Genomic DNA, 19115 nt, shown 5'->3' with positions numbered 1-19115 from the left:
CTCATGAGTAACCACGGTGCGGAGCTGCACCGCGGCTACTCACGATCTTTAAAACCAGGTTTGTGGAGCGCTCGCTCAGCAACCTGGTTTTAGGGCAGGGGTAGTTAGGCGGGTTACCTGCCTAGGAGCCACCGGGCTCGCAGCCAAGCCCGGTGGTTCACACGATGGGACAAAAAATGGGCTAGCCTCCACTAGCCCAATTTCGCCCCATCGTGTGAATAGTCTCAATAATTTACAAAGATTGGGAAAGAGGTAAAAGGCTCAGTTCTGAGGAATGAGAAATGGGGAGGAATGAAAGATAATAGTGGTATACTTAGCATATGGCAGTATATCAATAAATTAGGAGGCTGAATGGAGTAGGGGTTCTGTTGTGGGAAGTGTGGCTTCACTTTAAACAGTTTTAGAATAGGGGGCATCATCCAGGTCATTGAACAGCATCCAGACTAAGTGACTCAGTAGTACTATTCAGAGCGATTCTATAATCCTACTTAATTTCAATAGGACTGCAAAGGAGTCATTTGGAAAAGGGGCTATTTATGCACAGCCTAACTGTATGCCCCGTATGCCTAGACTGGAGAATGGTTCATGCAGCACCTGTTGGTGTGTGCAGTTCTAGTCCCCTCTTCCCAGTATTTGGCTGCTAGCGGGATTGGAAGATGGTATTTGTCTTTATTATAAACTTAATGAAGAAAAAGATAGTACTGCATTTCTCTCCCTCTAGTTAAATAGTTTAGGGCCATTTTTGATTATCTTTCCCAGTGGTTTACTAAAAGTGCATTTCCAACACAGTTCAGGAGGATACCATACATATGTAATGCCAGGGTCATATATAAAATAAAAACGAGTCTTAGAGGACTGACAAAAGAGTTTTGCAATGTGATCTTTTCTTTCTCACAGTCAGCAAAATACATCAATCTATTGCAAACCAGTCATCCAGTGTATGAAGAATAACACTCCTTTTCAGAACTCAGCAACAATTCTATGGCTGGGATCCAACGAGCTCCTGGGATGCATGCAAGTCTAAGCTTTTGCACTAGCCCAGTGAGATTTCTTACTTTCCCCCCTTGGAATGGAACAACTTATTCCCCCCCCCCATGCCCCCACCTTCCCATGCCATATCACGAGCCTCCCCATCTCTGACAACTTTTTAAAAGCACTTGAAGACTTACTTCTTCACCCAAGCTTTTAAATCTGACTCCGGTTTTAAATTGTTTTAAGGTTTTTATTTTCTGTGTTTTCACTTGTTTTATGTCGCTGTAACGCAACGAAAGTGTGGGGCGGTGTACAAATTAGATAGATAGCTAGATAGCTAGATCCATCCATCGATCAACGGATAGATAGATAGATAGATAGATAGATAGATAGATAGATAGATAGATAGATAGATAGATAGATAGATAGATAGAGCTTGCTATGCAGAACTGCAGGGGATGGGAGGGTTGCTGCTTGAGAATAAGAAGTCTGAAGTCCTGGGTGGGGTGGGGGCGCTTAATGAACTACTTTTTAGGGATGTACAAAATGATTTGGGTACAAATCGATTTGTACCCGAATCTAGCTGATTCAGGTGAGTTGGAGACAAAACAAATCATCCTGTGGTCCATTGGCTAGATTCGGGTCCAAATCGAATCACACCTGAATCAATTCGAGATTAAGATCCCTATTAATTTCCCCTGATTCCCAGCTTTCATTAAAAAACAAAACAAAAGCTAAGCTCTAGTCCTTGTAGAAGTGGAGTTATGGAGCAAAATGTGTGGTCACTATTTTTCAAGTGTTTGGATTCTTTGGTGCATAATAACTTTCCCTCAATGAATTACTATGAGGATTCATTACACACCTTCATTTCTCCTATTCATTTTGACTGTCTTTTGGACAGTGGAACATAGGAAGCTGCCATATACTGAGTCAGACCATTGGTCTATCTAGCTCAGTATTGTCTTCACAGACTGGCAGCGGCTTCTCCAAGGTTGCAGGCAGGGATCTCTCTCAGTCCTATCTTGGAGAATGCAGGGAGGGAACTTGGAACCTTCTGATGCTCTCCCCAGAGCGGCTCCATCCCCTGTGGAGAATATCTTACAATGCTCACACTTGTAGCAATAGCAATAGCAATAGCACTTACATTTATATACCGCTTTATAGCCAGAGCTCTCTAAGCGGTTTACAATGATTTAGCATATTGCCCCCAACATTCTGGGTACTCATTTTACCGACCTCGGAAGGATGGAAGGCTGAGTCAACCTTGAGCCCCTGGTCAGGATTGAACTTGTAACCTTCTGGTTACAGGGTGGCAGTTTTACCACTGCACCACCAGGGGCTCTTCCTAGTAGTCTCCCATTCATTTGTAACCAGGGTTCAGGGTGGACCCTGCTCAGCTAAAGGGACAAGTCATGCTTGCTACCACAAGACCAGCTCTCCTCCCATGACAGTGCCAACTGTCAATTGCCATGTGCCAACTACACCCCCGCTCCCACCTGCAAGGCAGTGGGGTACTACTCAGTTTATGTTCTAGGATTTTTTTCCTTTGGTATCTAATAACCTTTCCTCTTTCTTTTCTTTCTTTCTTTCTTTCTTTCTTTCTTTCTTTCTTTCTTTCTTTCTTTCTTACGTTTATAAACCGCCTCATCCAGAGACTCTGGGCGGTGTTAAAATCCCTATGAGGATTCATTACACACCAAAGAGTCTGAACACCTCAAAAATTCCTAAAATATAAACTGAGTACCCAGCGGCTTGTGGGTTGCAAGGTAGTTGGAACATGGGATGCCATTAACTTTCCACCCCCCACCTGCAAAGCAGTAGGGTCAAAATGAACAGAATAAAGGAAGTTGTGTAATGAAGACACAAAATAATCTAAACACTTCAAAAATACCTAAAAAATAGAGTACCCCAGTGTGTGTTGGGGTGGGGGGGTGTTGTTGGCACATGACAGTTAACAGTTGGCACTGTCCAGTGATAGTCAAAATGAACAGAAGAAATGAAGGCGTATAATGAATCCTCATAGGGATTCATTATGAGGAAAAGTTATTAGAGACCAAAGAATCTGAACACTTCAATATTCCTAAAAATTAAACTTGAGTACCCCACTGCCTTGCAGGTGGAGGGATGTGTAGTTGGCACATGGCAGTTGACAGTTGGCATTGTCCAGTGACAGTCAAAATGAACAGAAGAAATGAAAGTGTGCAATGAATCCTCATAGGGATTCATTATGAGGAAAAGTTATATACCAAAGAATCCGAACACTTGAAAAATAATGACTGCACATTTTGCTCCATAACTCCACTTCTACAAGGGCTAGAGCTTAGCTTTTTTCCCCCCAAATGAAAGCTAGAGATCCATGTTAGGGTTAGGATATGGCAATGCCAAATCCCCATTAGTTCCTATGGCAGAAATGTTCAAAATCAGTAAAAACTAAATAAAATAATTAAATATCAACCAAGTGTCCCACTGCCTTGAAATTTGGGCAGTAGGTGGCACGCATGGGGACCTACCTACCACCTAAATTTAGTCGCCCTCGGACCTTGTTAAGTGGTCCAAATTGATCCAAATTGAATCAAAGCAAATACAAATTGAATCTGGGGTGATGGGGGGTAGATTTGGACACAAAACAAATCAGGGGTGCTTTGTTTTGGGCACAAATCAAATTTTTAAAAATCAATTTGTGCATATCCCTACTACTTTGAGCGTTGCTTGGCTCCTATTCTATGCAGTGATCTAAGGTGCCCTGTAATGTTTCTTAGGGTCTGTTCATGGGAAGTGCAGATCAAATACAGACAATGATTTCTGTGGAGCAATGAGAATCACTCTCGCCTTCCTTCAGGACAGCATTAGCCCTGATCTAGCACGAGTAGCTTGGTAATTAACATAGTAGAGGGAAGGCATATCCTTGCTGCAGTGGGGGGAGCCTATATTTGTTCTTCATTCCCAATTTCTAACTGCAGTTTCTTCCCCAGACCCATTTTGAATTGCGTACTGAGCAACCTTCCCAGGGGGTTTTCAGTGGGGAGATAATTATTGCTGGACAGGACCTGAAAGGCCATTTGTTCGCCATTACCAATCTTGTTCTGCACTGTGTAGCAGAGGAATTTTTGGATGTCCAGGAGACACAGTCAGTCAGTCCTTCACATGCACTGAGTGTGGAATGTGTTCTTGAGTGCTCTGCAACACATAAGAATTCCATGGGAGATGCAAAACGAAGATCTTGAGCAGAGAAGTGGATACAGAAAAAGTATCTGAAGTCTGAAGTTTGAAAACCCAATTTCATGTCAGAAAAGGGAGTGACAAAATTGACTAGACTAGACTGAAGCAGCTTCTAGTCCATTTATATCCAGATTCTTACCTTTTGAAAATGGTTCATCTTGCTCATGCAGTAACTGGAAAATCAAAAGTTAGATTTGGGGACAAATTTTAGACAGTTCCCCAAATTCTTCTAACTGAATAGGTTAAATGTTGGTAATCAACTCTGGTTCATTTGGGAATTCAAATAATACCCTCTAATAGTAACCATAGCTTCCGAGTACATTGGGGAAAAATATCCATATTTAGTGATATAGCGAACAAATGGATATACTGTACGTATGAATGATTGCGTTCTATGAAAAGTGCAACATGAAACAAAGGCACTTCTGCTTCAAGAGATATTCGTTTTTGATTATTATCATTCTCTCATTCTGATGACAGATATTTAGGGTAAGAAATTCCACAATAGCACAGTTTCTATATTGTAGAAAGAAATCGTTCTTAGGTAGCTAACTTGGTATATCTACCATATTACTCTGGCCTCCTGGAATTGCCTCAGATGGTAATAGGGCAAGGTTGCAACCAGTTCCTCCCCAAATTCATCTCCCCTAAAACATTAAAAATGAATGAACCTGTAGGATGGATTTTACACAGATCCAAAGCCAAATGCATGTATGGTTCTTACGATCACTCCAATGACAGTTTACTTACAATTTAGCCATTCCTGTTCCCTGCACCCTCCCACAGACAGAGCATGTTTCATGAACTCAGACAAAGTCAGCAATCTCTGCTTGGCACCGCACCAAACCAACAAGAAGCCAAGACCAGTAATCTAGGGTCTGAAGTTAGCTTGACAATCTCAGCTAGCTTCACTTTGGGTTGGTGTGGTGCTGAGTGGAAATTGCTGGCTTTTTCTGAGCTCATGTAACTCTCTGTGGAAGCATTCACATGGTGGCAATGGCGACATTCTTGGTAAGCTGACATTGGAGCCAACATAAGAATCAGCCCTAAGTCTAACACCTAAACAGAAAAGATGGAATATCTCCAGAACTCTTAATACAGTACACTGAGAATACTGATTCAGACATAGGCTGGTTCACATGATTGAACAATGTTAATGAAATGACAAAGGGAGATCTGGGTGGTGCATGAGCTCCTGCAGAGCATGTCATGTGAATCCAGAAGTTATCACTGGTCCCAGATCTTGACCATGGCAAACTGACCTTTGGTCATTGTCTGGGACTGACAAGCCAAGTTCAGATCTAAGATTAACAATCCCGATAAAATGTCAGGTTGGTGTGTACCAACTGGGTATCAGTGAAAACTCCTGGGTTCACATGCCATGCTTCGTGGGAACATGTGCACTTGGGGAATCTCTGTTTGTCATTTAACTGACATTATTTTGATTGTGTGAACCAACCACAAATGCCCATCTCCTTGTAGCTGTGGTGTTGCATGCAACTTTGAATCCTGGTTAAAGTGAATTTGAGCATGCTCCTAAACTCATGTTATGAACCCTGATTAAACTGGGTTCTCAGTTTAGTGTATTCTGAAATTGATTCAGGTTCATTTTAACGAGGATTAGCCATGATTGCACATAACCCCCTACATTCACTTTGTAAATTCTGATTAATTCATGTCCTCAGAATTAATTTAGGGTTAATTACCAAATTTACCAGGGGTCACTTTAACCAGGGTCAGCAATGATCAAATGCAATGCTAAATATGGATGGAGTAGGCAGGATAACTTCATGTGCACAATGAAGTTATCAAGGGACAAAGGGAGACCATGCCTGATCCCACACAGTCCTCTCTTGATTCTTTATCCCTGATTTACTATATGCCCAAACAGGGTATTAACCTCCCTATATGTTTCTGAAATTTAATAGCAGCTTACACTGGGCCAGTTTTCATGATCTGGTTATTGTAGTTGGTACTGAAGGTTGGTTGGTGGTGAGAGGAGGAGGTCCACATGCTCCTGATTCCTGGTCATCCGTACAGTAGAAACTACAGGGAAGTGATCATGTATGAGGGGTCCATTGTAGTTGCTTAGTTGCTCGGAGCAGCAACCAACACCATCCACCCTACTTCAGATTTAAGATTGCTGATGTTGGTTGCCTACATGAAGCAACCACAATTGACCCCCTTGCACATGAGGACTTCCTGGTTGTTTTTAACGCACAGATGGCAGGGAATTGTGCGTGGGCACACCTCCTCCTCCTCCCTCTGCCACCCAACATTTGGTGGCATAACTACCATTGCCAGATCATGAGAATCGGCCCAGTGTCAGTGATGTACCAAAGCTACTGGACTACTGGAATTCTCTTTCTTTGACCAGCTGAAACCATGGGTGATTGACAAAGGTGATGCAAAAGGCACTGTGCTGGAACTGGTTTTCTTTTTCTTGAAGCATTTTTACTGTGCGTAGCTGTACAATGTCTTAATGATATAGTAACATATTTTAAGGGCAGGTCTTTCCATTTGTATTAAATAGCAGGTGCTTCCATAAAGATATCAAAGGAAATCTCAGCAGGTCTTTCTGTTTGTCTAGTAAACTCACTGGATGGCAGGTTTACTGTGTGCAGATTAAAAGAAACCCTTGACCCTTCAGTGCCTGTTGTGCAGCTGACTTGTAGTGATGTGAGCAGAAGGGGCCACAGACTTACTGATAGGAGTTAAGGGGGCTGAACTTCCGTGAGGCCTGAGTGAATGACACAAAAGTAAAGTTCTCACAGTGGTCAAGTTTGACCTTTTTAGCCAGCTTTGGAACAACCCCCCTCAGAGAGCGCAGCCCCATCCTCTGCTCTTCGTACCACGTGTTGCCCAGACTAGTGGTTTCCTTCCTAGCAGTCAGATAAAAGGGAGACTTGGCTTCCATTTGGGAAGGAGGCCGGTGGATGTACATATACTTGTAAAGGAGGCAGTAGGGGCATAGCTTGTGCCCTTTCGAGTGCTCATGGTATATCTGGCCATAGCACACTCGGTTGGGGCCCATCCTTTTCTCCCGCTTCACATTGTCTGTTCTGGCAAAAAACGGCCGATTCTGTGAATCTTTCAGCAGCTCAATGTCACCATACATTAAATCAGCGTGCTCCTGTAAGGTCCTCATGTTCAGGTACTGGCTGTTATATTTTACCACAGTGGACAATAAGGCTACTGGACCCCCATCGCCCAGGCACCCAATCCTCCACATCTCTTCTTCATCCGCAAGGGAAAAATAGACAATGTGGCGAGAGCGGGCACCCGACATCCCGGCCTTGCTGAGCACCCGCAGTTTCTCCTTCAGCTTCTTGGTGGAAGAACTGAAGTTCCCACTCGTGATAGAAAAGCCTATCCCAGCGTTCTTCAGGATGCGGTCTAAACCTCGGCGGATCGCATGCAGAGATGTGGCCAGGAAATCAGAGCCGTCTGTTTTCTTCACAGTGACATAGAAATCCTCAAGGAGTTCATTCAGTTTCACAGCTGGAATCTGGGTCACAAGAAATGAAAATCTTTGTGTTAACCCTTTCAAGGTAGTTTTTAGTTTTTCTCTTTACTAGGGTTAGGCCAGACATGCAAATGATGGATTTCACTGAAAGTTCTTTCACATACTAGTATGTAAATCCTGGACTTCAGTTCAGCCTATTGTAGACAAAAGAGCTGGTCAGACCCCAATGCTGCTACTAGTACTTTCCTGTCCCCCGCTCCATCTAGTCCTCCTCCACCTATGAATATGCAAATATTGGATTAATGAATGCCTATCCAACCTGTGACCCACTTGCTAAATGCATCCCGCCCCAGTATGGTCTGTCAGGTGTTTGACCTGGTACTGGTTTTGCAGTCTCAGGCAAGTGGTACAAAAAGAAGGCATTATGCCCTGGACTCAGTAGACCCTTTATACCAGGTCAGCTTTTAATTTTAAAATCCACTTTAGTTTTCCTTACATAAGACTCTGATCTCCTTCCCAGCCACCATTGGAGAGAAACTGGTGCTCCAGACACCGGGTCAAATTTTTTGATCTCTAACTAATGTTTACAGACTGTACCAAATTAATCTACAGTTGCAGCGTAAAGCACTAGTCCAGCCAAGGAAAGGACTGGGTAACAATGAAATACCTCCTGTCAGATTTGGCTTATTCTTAGGATCAGAGTCCAAACACAATATCTGGGGTCAGGTATTTCACTCAGCTCAAGCTGCCAGAAACGCTGATATTGTGTTCCTCTCTCCTCCTGCAGCGTGTGGCTTGGCTCACTTGCATGAAATATCTTGAATGTTTGCTTTTTAAGGACCGTTCTGCAGTGCACCAGCTTGTCTGGGAGTTATTCGCACATGGCTTCATGCTGCGGGGTAAATGTTAGGGGAAGCCACTTCGAATCACCCTCACAGCATTGAGGGAAACATCCCCTCTCCTCTGCTCTCGGGTTTTGTTTTGATGCAAGTTCACATGGCATGTCTCCATGTTTTCCTTCTAGCCAATGAGCGGGCGGGGTGGGGGGAGAGGTTTCTAAAGAGCTGTATCTGCATTTTTAAAGATAGTATGATTCTACATCAGTGCCTCTCCCTATTTGCTCCAGCAATTTCAGAAAAAGTAGCTTAAAACCAGCATTTTACCGGAAATACACTGAGATAAGCTAGAATTCGCAAGACAAAGCCCGATTTGTGCGTGAAGTGGGTCCAAGGATCTCGAAGGGACTTCGGGGTAAGTTTGGCTGGTGTCGTGTGAATGTACACACACTCTCACGAATGAGATTTGGGGTAACAGCCCTGTCTGTAAAGCCTCCTGCTTGTGGTACACTGCGTTCTATGGTTTGCATGTGTCCAGTTTTTAAAACATCACTGCAAGCCTTTCATTTCCATGTTTCATTGAGTAGTGGAAACTTTCCATCCTGCCTTTCCACTCAGATCTACTTACAGCCTCTATAAAACTCATAATTAAAAGGAAAGCTTTAAGCTGGTTATAATGAGGTGCTTGCAAAAACAGGATGAAGGGGTGAATTATATTGCCTTTGATGCCTAGAGCTGAGAAAGTTGCAAGGATCCTTTTCTTTTTTGTCCTCTCATCACAATGTTAATTTCAGCTATCTTATTTCACATCTACACATCAGACTTTATTAAGCTACATGCAGATTCGGGCCTCCAGCCAGAAATGTTGTGATATGGGGGCCTAAAGATAGAGCAGCCAGAACCTGAATTCAGGTAGCCTAATCCATTTAAAAGTATTTAACAAACAGAATAAAATTTAATTGCATATAATGGGGGGTGGGGGATGCCCAATATTTGCCAGTTATTCCAGTGCCTTTGTATACTGAAAAGCAGGAACATGTTCACATTGTACTTAACAGTGGGGTAGAAATACTGCCTACATGTTGTTCCTTACATCTCTGTAAGGAGGCAGAGATTTCTTGGTTGCCCCCCCCCCCCGCTGAAAGCTGAACATTTGAGGATGGGGCCTAGAATATCCCTGATGGGGCTATGTGCACCTAGTTCCATCAGGAGAGGGTGCACACCTCTCACTCGTGGCTATGATCCTGAAGGCATAGGGTTTCAGAGTTTGCCTTTCTACACAGAGATGATGAGAATAGGCTTGTGCATTTAGATTCTGGTACAAAACGTTTTGTGCCCCAAAATGGCAATTTCGGAGGTTTTGTAACCAAAACAAAATCAAGAATTAAAAAAAAAGAGATTTTTGTTTCCAAATGGAAATGACTGTGACAGAATGCTTTGTTCTTCGGAAAAGCATTGCAATTGAAATTGACTTCTCTGACTCTCTCCACTCCAGCTGAGGCACTGAGTGATTAGCAGAAGATAAGATATGCAAAAAGCTGTTGAGCATGAATGGTTTAGTTAAGTATGTGTTGTATTCAGTGTGATTGAAATGCAAACTAACCTTGCAAAGGGATTTGGAAGACAGCATTTTGAGACAAAAATACCCAAATATCTTTGGGAGCTCAATGCAATTCCAAAGCTCTTGCTAAAAGCCATGGTATAAATTGTGTGGAGAAGCTTTTCGAGAAGCTGCTTAGGAAAGTTCTGAAATTACACAGGTTTTTCTTTCCAAAAGTTTAGAAAGAATCTCTTGACTTGTTCAGGGCTCTTTTGAAGAGCTATTTTGTTTTTCTTCTGATTTTTATGAGTTATAGTGGTGTCTTAAGTTTTGTTGCCCAAGTTGAGCAGTCTAATGTAATTTAGGCCACAATGTAATTTGGTGGGACATGATATCTAAGCCAGTGGTTCACAACTTTTGCCACTGCAGGGACAGGGCATCCACATGGGACTACAGGAGACAAAAGGAGGGGGGTGGGGAATACCCCTGTCAATCTATTGACATCCCCAGGAATCTTAGTTGCTTCTCTCTTTCTTGTAACCATGATCCATGGTTTTGCACTTTCTTAAATGCAGTGATGAAAAATCTCAACAATTCTGAACAGTAGGCTGATTTGTTTGGGCTACGGCTCACTCCACTTCAGTTAAATGAACATTTGAAGCGGTTCCATAGTACCAAGGCAGTTCATTGGTCTATCTTGCTATCTCAAATGACCTGTGGTCACTGTTCCATGGGGAGGGAGTGTTTTTATTGAAAGATTGCTTGAATCCACAAATGGGTTTGCTGCTGTGCTAGTGTCACAGGGACAGGCTCCCACCCACTGCAAAATTCTCAAATAACTGTGCCAAAAAAGTAAGTGTCCTTGTTGTTCATCATTCTCTTCACTCTTTCTACTTGTTTATGTGCGGCTTCAGGGGCAAAACAGTGGGTTGGGTGGCAGTGCCCCAAGGGTGGTATACCCAGGTTCCAAATAGGGCAAAGGGCTGATTTCTTAGGAATTTTTGAGGTTTACGTGTCTTTAAGATTTCCCCCCTAGGGAATAATGGAGATTTCAGCAGCCCCATAACTCCATCTGGGAGGCACTGGGATGGCCCAAAGTGAGTGGTGGTGTAGTGCACAGAGGGTGCCAACCACCCCCCTGGATTGCTAACCCATTGGGGTTTGTTGTTTCTGAGGTGTTGCGTTTAGATTCTCTGGTAGCAAATGGGATTTTTAATGAAAAATTATGAATCCACTCTCATATGCTACTAGAGAATCTACTCTCTAGAACAACATAACTCTGTACTTCATGGGTTGGCAACCCATGTGGGTGGTTGGCACCCTATGTGCACTACACTGCCACTTGCTCTGGGCTACCCCAGTGCTCCTCAAGTGGAGTTATGGGACTGCAGGAACCTCCATTATACCCAACGAGGAAAATCTGAAAGACACTTAACTTCATTAATTCTTTAAAAATCAGCCCTTTGCCAAATTCCTCTGAAAAAAATTGTGGTAGCTTCCTTGTACCAACTGGGCACTACCACCAACTACACTCCACTCTGTGCCACCTCTCCCCCCGCCCCACGTGAAGCTATACTTTTCCTGAAACCTCCATCATACCCCATGGGGAAAATCTGAAAGACACGCAAACTTCAAAACCTCACCAAAAATCAACAGTTTTTCCAATTCCTTTGAATTTTTTTTTAGTAGCTTCCACTCATTGAGCATTATAACCCCCACCTACTCTTTTGACCATGTGACCCATTTTTAAATCTGAATTAACTTGGATTTGGATTAATTCAGATACAAAACAAAACTGAGGTGATTCGGAAGGCTTAATTTCGGACAAAATACAAAATGGGGTTGATTCGGATTTGGTACAAATCGAAACAGAAAATAATACAAAACGCGCAACCCTAGATGAGAAGCCATTGCTGATTATACAAAGCTGCAGTTTCAAAGTGTCGTGTGCTCGTACCAAGGTAGTTTCCAAAACATATGTTGTGGTTTTCTCAAAAGAACCGTATTTGGCCATCTAATATGACAGGAGCCCCACACGCCCAAGAAATATGGCACGCATTGCTATCACAAGAGAAAACAGTGCTCGGCTAACAGGTATACTTGTATCTCATCATTCTAGAACAGAAACACAATGATATCTTCTCAGGATATGTTCACAGCTACTATAGAACAGTGGCCATCAACCTTTCCACACCCAAGACTCACCTTTATATTTAATCTGTGGCTCATGTTGATTTTTACTAACCCTATATACATTTTTAAAAATCCATCTGTATCTGTCCATCTTTTTCTTTCTATCAAGCTTTCTCCTTTGTCTCTCTTGCTTCCTCCTTTTCTCCCCTGCCCTCTCAAAAGATGCTTGTGGCACTGTTGGTACAACCCACTTCAAGGCAAGCTTTGATGGGGGGAAAGCTGGGGTTTCATGCATGCGACTCATAACTGAAGCCACACACGTTGTTTTGTTTGCAAGTACATGAGGCAACCTTCCTGCAGAAGATAAGCAGGTCTGGCCTTGAGAATGGCCTGGATTGAAACCCTGATTTGGAAGCAACCATAGGTAGGTCTTTCTGAGGTCTCTGACCTGGGGATCTTTCATGTGCAGGAGCTGAGCCTTTGCTGCTGAGCTGCAGTCCTCACTCCCACCACAGCTCTTCCAGAGAATGTGAACATGCTTTCTTTTCTCCCACATCCATCCCCTAAATCTGGGGCACCACACCAGCCTCCAAATCCTGGCAGGTAACCCCCCCCCACACACACACACATACACTCTTTGTTAAAAAAACTTCCTTTGATCATACTGGCTATCTAGATATCTGTCTCAGAGGTATATAAATTTTCACCTTGATTTCCCCCCACCTTTAGCCAGAGGCAACGTCTTAGTTCTTCAAACAGCAAGATGCTGGGGAATATCAAGCAGAGAAAAATGTGTCCCTCCCCCCCCCCCACACCAAGCGAGTGGCACAATACCCCCACCCCCACTTTGTGCCTCCTGTGTTGCTGCCTCTAGTTCTGTAAAAACCTACCCTGTCTCAAGGACCTAGGGAGACATTCTTTCTGACAGGGCACATTGCTGCGCATGCAGCAACTAGCATTGCCCGGTTGTGACCTGGAGATCTGCACTGGGCCTTTCAAGTTCCCAGTGCAGTGGTATATGAAGCCGCTTGGCCTCTCATGCTCCCTGGATCTGCCCCTCCCGCCACCTGCTGTGTGGAAAACCTGCAGCCCTCTCATTATAGCAGGTGGGGCAGGGAGAGGACAGCAGGCCTGGAGAAGGGAAGGGCAGCAGTACCCGTGGCTGTCCCTCTCTCCAGCTATGTCTGTGCAATTTAAAGGCACAGTGCAAAAGTCTGGGTCGTAACCTAACAACTCAAGGAAGGGATTTTTCATATTATTCATTTGAACACATACATGGGGGCCCTTCCATGAGGTGAGGTGAGGCAGTTACCTCAGGCAGAAGATTATTGGTGTGTCAGTGAGGCAATAAGATGCCCTCCCACCCCCTTAAAAAAGGAAAAGGGGGAGAAGAGTAGGCACAAAGGGGGCAGCATTTGGTTCCCTGCCTCAGGTGTACAGTGGTCTCTTGAGCCGTCACTGATCACATATTTGAACTGAAATGGTACACTCCAGGAAAAGCTGTACCACATTATTCTGTTGATTGTATGTTTCAGTTCTAATGGCTCTTAACTAAATGTGTAGACTACTCTGTCTAAAAAGAGCACAGGGAGGATTCTTGAAGACAGTCAAGTATGATTATCTATTTTTGCACTGGATAGGTTGTATTATTATTATTTATTATTATTTCTTGTTTACACAGTCAGACAGGTGTTATTGACTGGTTCGTTTTATCCAGACATCGAGTCCTTCCTAAGGAACTGGGATGGCTGAATTTTATTATCAATGTTGTTGCTGTTATTATAGATATCATCGGAGAATATAGGCTGTTCCCAGTAAAGTTGCTTTTTGTAATTGGCTGATAGTGATTTCTGTTACCACTATGGTGTTAAGGTGCTCTCCAAGTTGTTTTGGAATTGCACCTAGGGTGCCAATTACCACTGGGATTACTTTGGTCTTTTTCTGCCACAGCCTTTCAATTTCAATTTGTAGATCTTTGTATTTGGTGATTTTTTCTATTTCTTTTTCTTCTATTCGGCTATTCCTTGGTATTGCTATGTTGATTTTTTTGACTTGTTTTTCTTTCTTCTCGACTACAGTTATATCTGGTGTATTGTGTGGCAGATGTTTGTCTGTTTGTAGTCGGAAGTCCCATAATATTTTTACAGCTTCATTTTCTACCACTTTTTCAATGTTATGGTCCCACCAATGTTTGGCTACAGATAGCTTGTATTTTTTGCAGATGTTCCAGTGTATCATCCCTGCTACCTTGTCATGCCTTTGTTTGCAGTCAGTCTGTGCGATCTTTTTACAACAGCTGATTAGGTGATCCACTGTTTCATCTGCTTCTTTACAAAGGCGGCACTTGCTGTTTGTTGTTGACTTTTCGACTTTTGCTCTTATTGCATTTGTTCTTAGTGCCTGTTCTTGTGCAGCCAGTATTAAACCCTCAGTTTCTTTCTTCAAGTTGCCATTCGTAAGCCATTGCCAGGTTTTGGGGACGTCTGATTTTCCACTTATATTGTGCAAATATTGACCATGCAGGGGCTTATTTTTCCATTTTTCTGCTCGATTCTTGACTTGTTCTTTCTTGTAGGCCTGCTTTGCTTCATTGGTGTTGAATAGTTTCGCGTTATTGACCACTTTAAGTGCATCTTCTTCACTGTCCTTGATATATTCTTCGAGGCCTCTTTTCCCGTCCTCTACTGTTTGATGGACTTGCAGCATTCCTCTTCCACCTGAGCTGCGAGGGAGGTTTAGCCTATCTACATCACTGTGGGGGTGCAGAGCATGATTGATGGTCATGATTTTCCTGGTCTTATGATCTAGCGTCTCTAGCTCTGCCTGGGTCCAGTCTATTATTCCTGCAGTGTATCTGATAACAGGTATAGCCCAGGTGTTTATGGCTTGTATGTTGTTCCCGCCATTGAGTTTGGACTTCAGGATTTTTCTAACTCTCCTGATGTATTCACTTCCAATTTTTCTTTGCACTTCAGTGAGCACGATGTTAGCCTGGAGAATGCCCAAGTATTTGTAATGTTCTTTCTCTTCCAGGTTCTTGATGTTGCTTCCATTGGGCAGTTCTTTCCTTCTGTTTCTCTTATTTTTCCTCTGTTCATTATTAATGCAGCACACTTGTCTAGTCCAAACTCTATTGCTATATCGCTACTGAATATACAGACAGTGTTCAGCAGTGATTCGATTTCTGACTGGGACTTTCCATACAACTTCAGATCGTCCATGTACAGCAGATGGTTGATTTTACTTGATGTTTTAGATGTTTGGTATCCGAGGCCTGTTTTGTTTAGTATTTGTGTAAGTGGGTTCATGGTGATTACAAACAACAGAGGGGATAGTGAGTCCCCTTGGAAAATACCTCTTCTAATGCTAACCTGTCCAAGTGTCTCGCCATTGATTGTTAACTGTGTACTCCACATGCTCACTGCTTTTTTCATAAATATCTGAATGTATTTGCTGACATCAGTTGTTTCTAAACATTTTAGTATCCATGTGTAAGGCAATGAGCCGAAGGCTTTCTTGTAATCAATCCATGCAAGACTTAGATTTGTTTTTCTTCTCTTGCAATTTTCGAAAATCATTTATTATTATTTTTATTATTATTATTATTATTCATTCGATTTTTATACTGCCCTTCTAAAATGGCTCAGGGCGGTTTACACAGAGAAATAATAAATAAATAAGATGGATCCCTGTCCCCAAAGGGCTCACAATCTAAAAAGAAACATAAATAGAAACCAGCAACAGTCACTGGAGGTACAGTGCTGGGGGTGGATAGGGCCAGTTACTCTCCCTCTGCTAAATAAAGAGAATCACCACGTTAAAAGGTGCCTCTTTGCCAAGTTAGCAGGGGTTATTGATCCTAGGGGCCTCTAGAATCCTTCCTATGTTTAACTTTCATCCAGACACTCCATCAAATCCCTTGAGTTCTGATTCAGAGAGCATAACTAAGGCCACTCACCTTGGTAATATCCATGTAATCTTTGAGCCCTTTGGTCATGCACCAGTACCGCCACACATTCAGAGCATATAGAGTTGCTTTAGTCGTGTTTGGGCTCACAGCACTGACACAGAGATACTTCAAGTCATCATCAAAATTAAAGATGGGGAATTTGTTAAGCTTTGTGGAATAGGCTGGAAAACAGAGAAAATGCAGCATTGCATTAGTTTGGCTTCATGCATTGTTAATGTGGCAATTTAGAGCTGTTATGGCAAGAATGCAAAGCATGTTTAGAACTGGAGGATGTAATCCAACATTTGCCGAAATAAATTGTAACACTCCTCTTGATTGCAGCCCATGTGACTTGAAACTTCAGCTATAGCATACATTTCTCACTTAAGGTTCACTGGACTGTGAGGTGTGTTTCTAGTACAAGAAAACGTATTAACTACAATAAACAGATGAAATAACATACATGACCCTAGAAAAATACAAGACACCAAGGTTGTTTTCATGACCATTACTGGGGCAGGGAGGGCAGGCGGGGGGCGGGGAGGAAGGCAGGGTTGAACCTCCCTTCCCCACCAGATGATCGGTTGTCCTCTGTGTGGTGTGCATCTCATACACCCACATGATCCGCACTGCTCTGAGCAGCACAGATCTCTGGAGGCCTGGAAAATGAAGCCCAGCCTCCAAGTATCCCTCAATGCACTGGAGGGTGGTGCATTGAGGGATTTCCCCTCAAGCTGGACACTCTAGGCGACCAGCTCTGTGTCTGCTCGGGCTGCATGAAGCCTGAGCATACACACGACCCTGTACCTAGGTAAAAGGGTGGGTAGAAATTCTGGGCTACCCAGGAAGGCAGCAGCCTCAATCCTGGCCTTTCACACGAGCAGCCCTACCCAGGTAGGGTTGCCCAAGCCTGGGTTAGGTATGTGCACAGAACCATTGCCGGGAAGTTTGAACAGCCTCACCCTTTCCTACTACAGCCAAAGAGGGGAAACAATACTGAAGCTGGATTTCTGTGCACAGGTACTTGGGAATAAATCCCTTTGAACACAAAGGGCTTTCTTCTGGGTAAAAGGTGCATAGTGCTCTGCTATAAGATAAGGAATCTGAAGTTATTTGTTCTCAAAATGTAAAATGATTTCTACAATCCCAAACAGCATTATAGTATTCTGCCAGCAAATCTTGATTGTAATGCAATAAGGGATTTTAATGCAATATGGGGTTTTATGTTTTTAAGCCTCTAGAAGTGACAAGTTCATGCAGTACAATAGTGAACCTGATGCTGGGAATTCCAGCAGTTTTGAACAATCTGAAAGAAAGAAAAGTGGTGCAGTGGTTAGAGTGCTGGACTAGGACCGGGGAGACCCAAGTTCAAATCCCCATTCAGCCATGATACTAGCTGGGTGACTCTGGACCAGTCACTTCTCTCTCAGCCTAACCTACTTCACAGGGTTGTTGTGAAAGAGAAACTTAAGTATGTAGTACACCGCTCTGGGCTCCGTGGAGGCAGAGCAGGCTAGAAATGTAATAATAATAATAATAATAATAATACATCAGGAGAGTTAGAAAAATCCTGAAGTCCAAACTCAATGGCGGGAACACCATACAAGCCATAAACACCTGGGCTATACCTGTTATCAGATACACTGCAGGAATAATAGACTGGACCCAGGCAGAGCTAGAGACGCTAGGTCGTAAGACCAGGAAAATCATGACCATCAATCATGCTCTGCACCCCCGCAGTGATGTCGATAGGCTATACCTCCCTTGCAGCTCAGGTGGAAGAGAAATGCTGCAAGTCCATCAAACAGTAGAGGAGGAGAAAAGAGGCCTCGAAGAATATATAAAGAACAGTGAAGAAGATGCAATTAAAATGCTCAATAACGCGAAACTATTCAACACCAATGAAAGAAAGCAGGCCTACAAGAAAGAACAAGTCAAGAATCGAGCAGAAAAATGGAAAAATAAGCCCCTGCATGGTCAATATTTGCACAATATAAGTGGAAAATCAGACGTCCCCAAAACCTGGCAATGGCTTACGAATGGCAACTTGAAGAAAGAAACTGAGGGTTTAATACTGGCTGCACAAGAACAGGCACTAAGAACAAATGCAATAAGAGCAAAAGTCGAAAAGTCAACAACAAACAGCAAGTGCCGCCTTTGTAAAGAAGCAGATGAAACAGTGGATCACCTAATCAGCTGTTGTAAAAAGATCGCACAGACTGACTGCAAACAAAGGCATGACAAGGTAGCAGGGATGATACACTGGAACATCTGCAAAAAATACAAGCTATCTGTAGCCAAACATTGGTGGGACCATAACATTGAAAAAGTGGTAGAAAATGAAGCTGTAAAAATATTATGGGACTTCCGACTACAAACAGACAAACATCTGCCACACAATACACCAGATATAACTGTAGTTGAGAAGAAAGAAAAACAAGTCAAAAAAATCAACATAGCAATACCAGGGGATAGCCGAATAGAAGAAAAAGAAATAGAAAAAAATCACCAAATACAAAGATCTACAAATTGAAATTGAAAGGCTGTGGCAGAAAAAGACCCAAATAATCCCAGTGGTAATTGGTGCCCTGGGTGCAGTTCCAAAAGACCTTGAAGAGCACCTCAACACCATAGGGGCCACAGAAATCACCATCAGCCAATTACAAAAAGCAGCTTTACTGGGAACAGCCTATATTCTGCGACGATATCTATAACAACTGACAATAAAATTCAGCCATCCCAGGTCCTTAGGAAGGACTCGATGTCTGGATAAAACAAACCAGTCAATAACACCTGTTTGATTGTGTAAACAAGAAATAATAAGTGCCTCAACTCTGTGGCCATGATCCAATGAAACACGATGATGGTGGCCATAATCCAATGAAACAAGATGCATGGCACCCCCATTTGTGATTCTGGCTGTATCCTTATTGTTCTTATTCTTATTTCTTATTAATCTGGGCTTAATCCTTATTAACAAGGAAGAATTGGATGATGAAA

The 19115-nt window shown here is 42.9% G+C and overlaps 1 protein-coding gene across 2 annotated transcripts in view; it reads right to left on the bottom strand.

Moving 5' to 3' along the window:
• Positions 1 to 6550: 6550 nt before the first annotated feature.
• KIAA1958 (KIAA1958 ortholog) overlaps positions 6551 to 19115 on the bottom strand; it is a 116234-nt gene continuing 103669 nt past the window's right edge. Inside the window, exons 4-5 of one of the 2 annotated variants that reach the window (XM_053299127.1) lie at positions 16125 to 16298; positions 6551 to 7699 (exon numbers count right to left, since the gene is read on the bottom strand). In XM_053299127.1, the coding sequence (XP_053155102.1) occupies positions 6893 to 7699; positions 16125 to 16298 (981 nt within the window). In that variant the 3' untranslated portion in view covers positions 6551 to 6892. The remainder of the gene's footprint in view (positions 7700 to 16124; positions 16299 to 19115) is intronic. The other variant, XM_053299126.1, reaches the window with a different exon arrangement.

Source organism: Hemicordylus capensis, chromosome 2 (assembly GCF_027244095.1).
Source record: "Hemicordylus capensis ecotype Gifberg chromosome 2, rHemCap1.1.pri, whole genome shotgun sequence".
NCBI classification, from domain to species: Eukaryota; Metazoa; Chordata; class Lepidosauria; order Squamata; family Cordylidae; genus Hemicordylus; species Hemicordylus capensis.
Note: the sequence above shows the minus strand (reverse complement) of the source record. Positions and strands in the feature narration are given on the sequence as shown.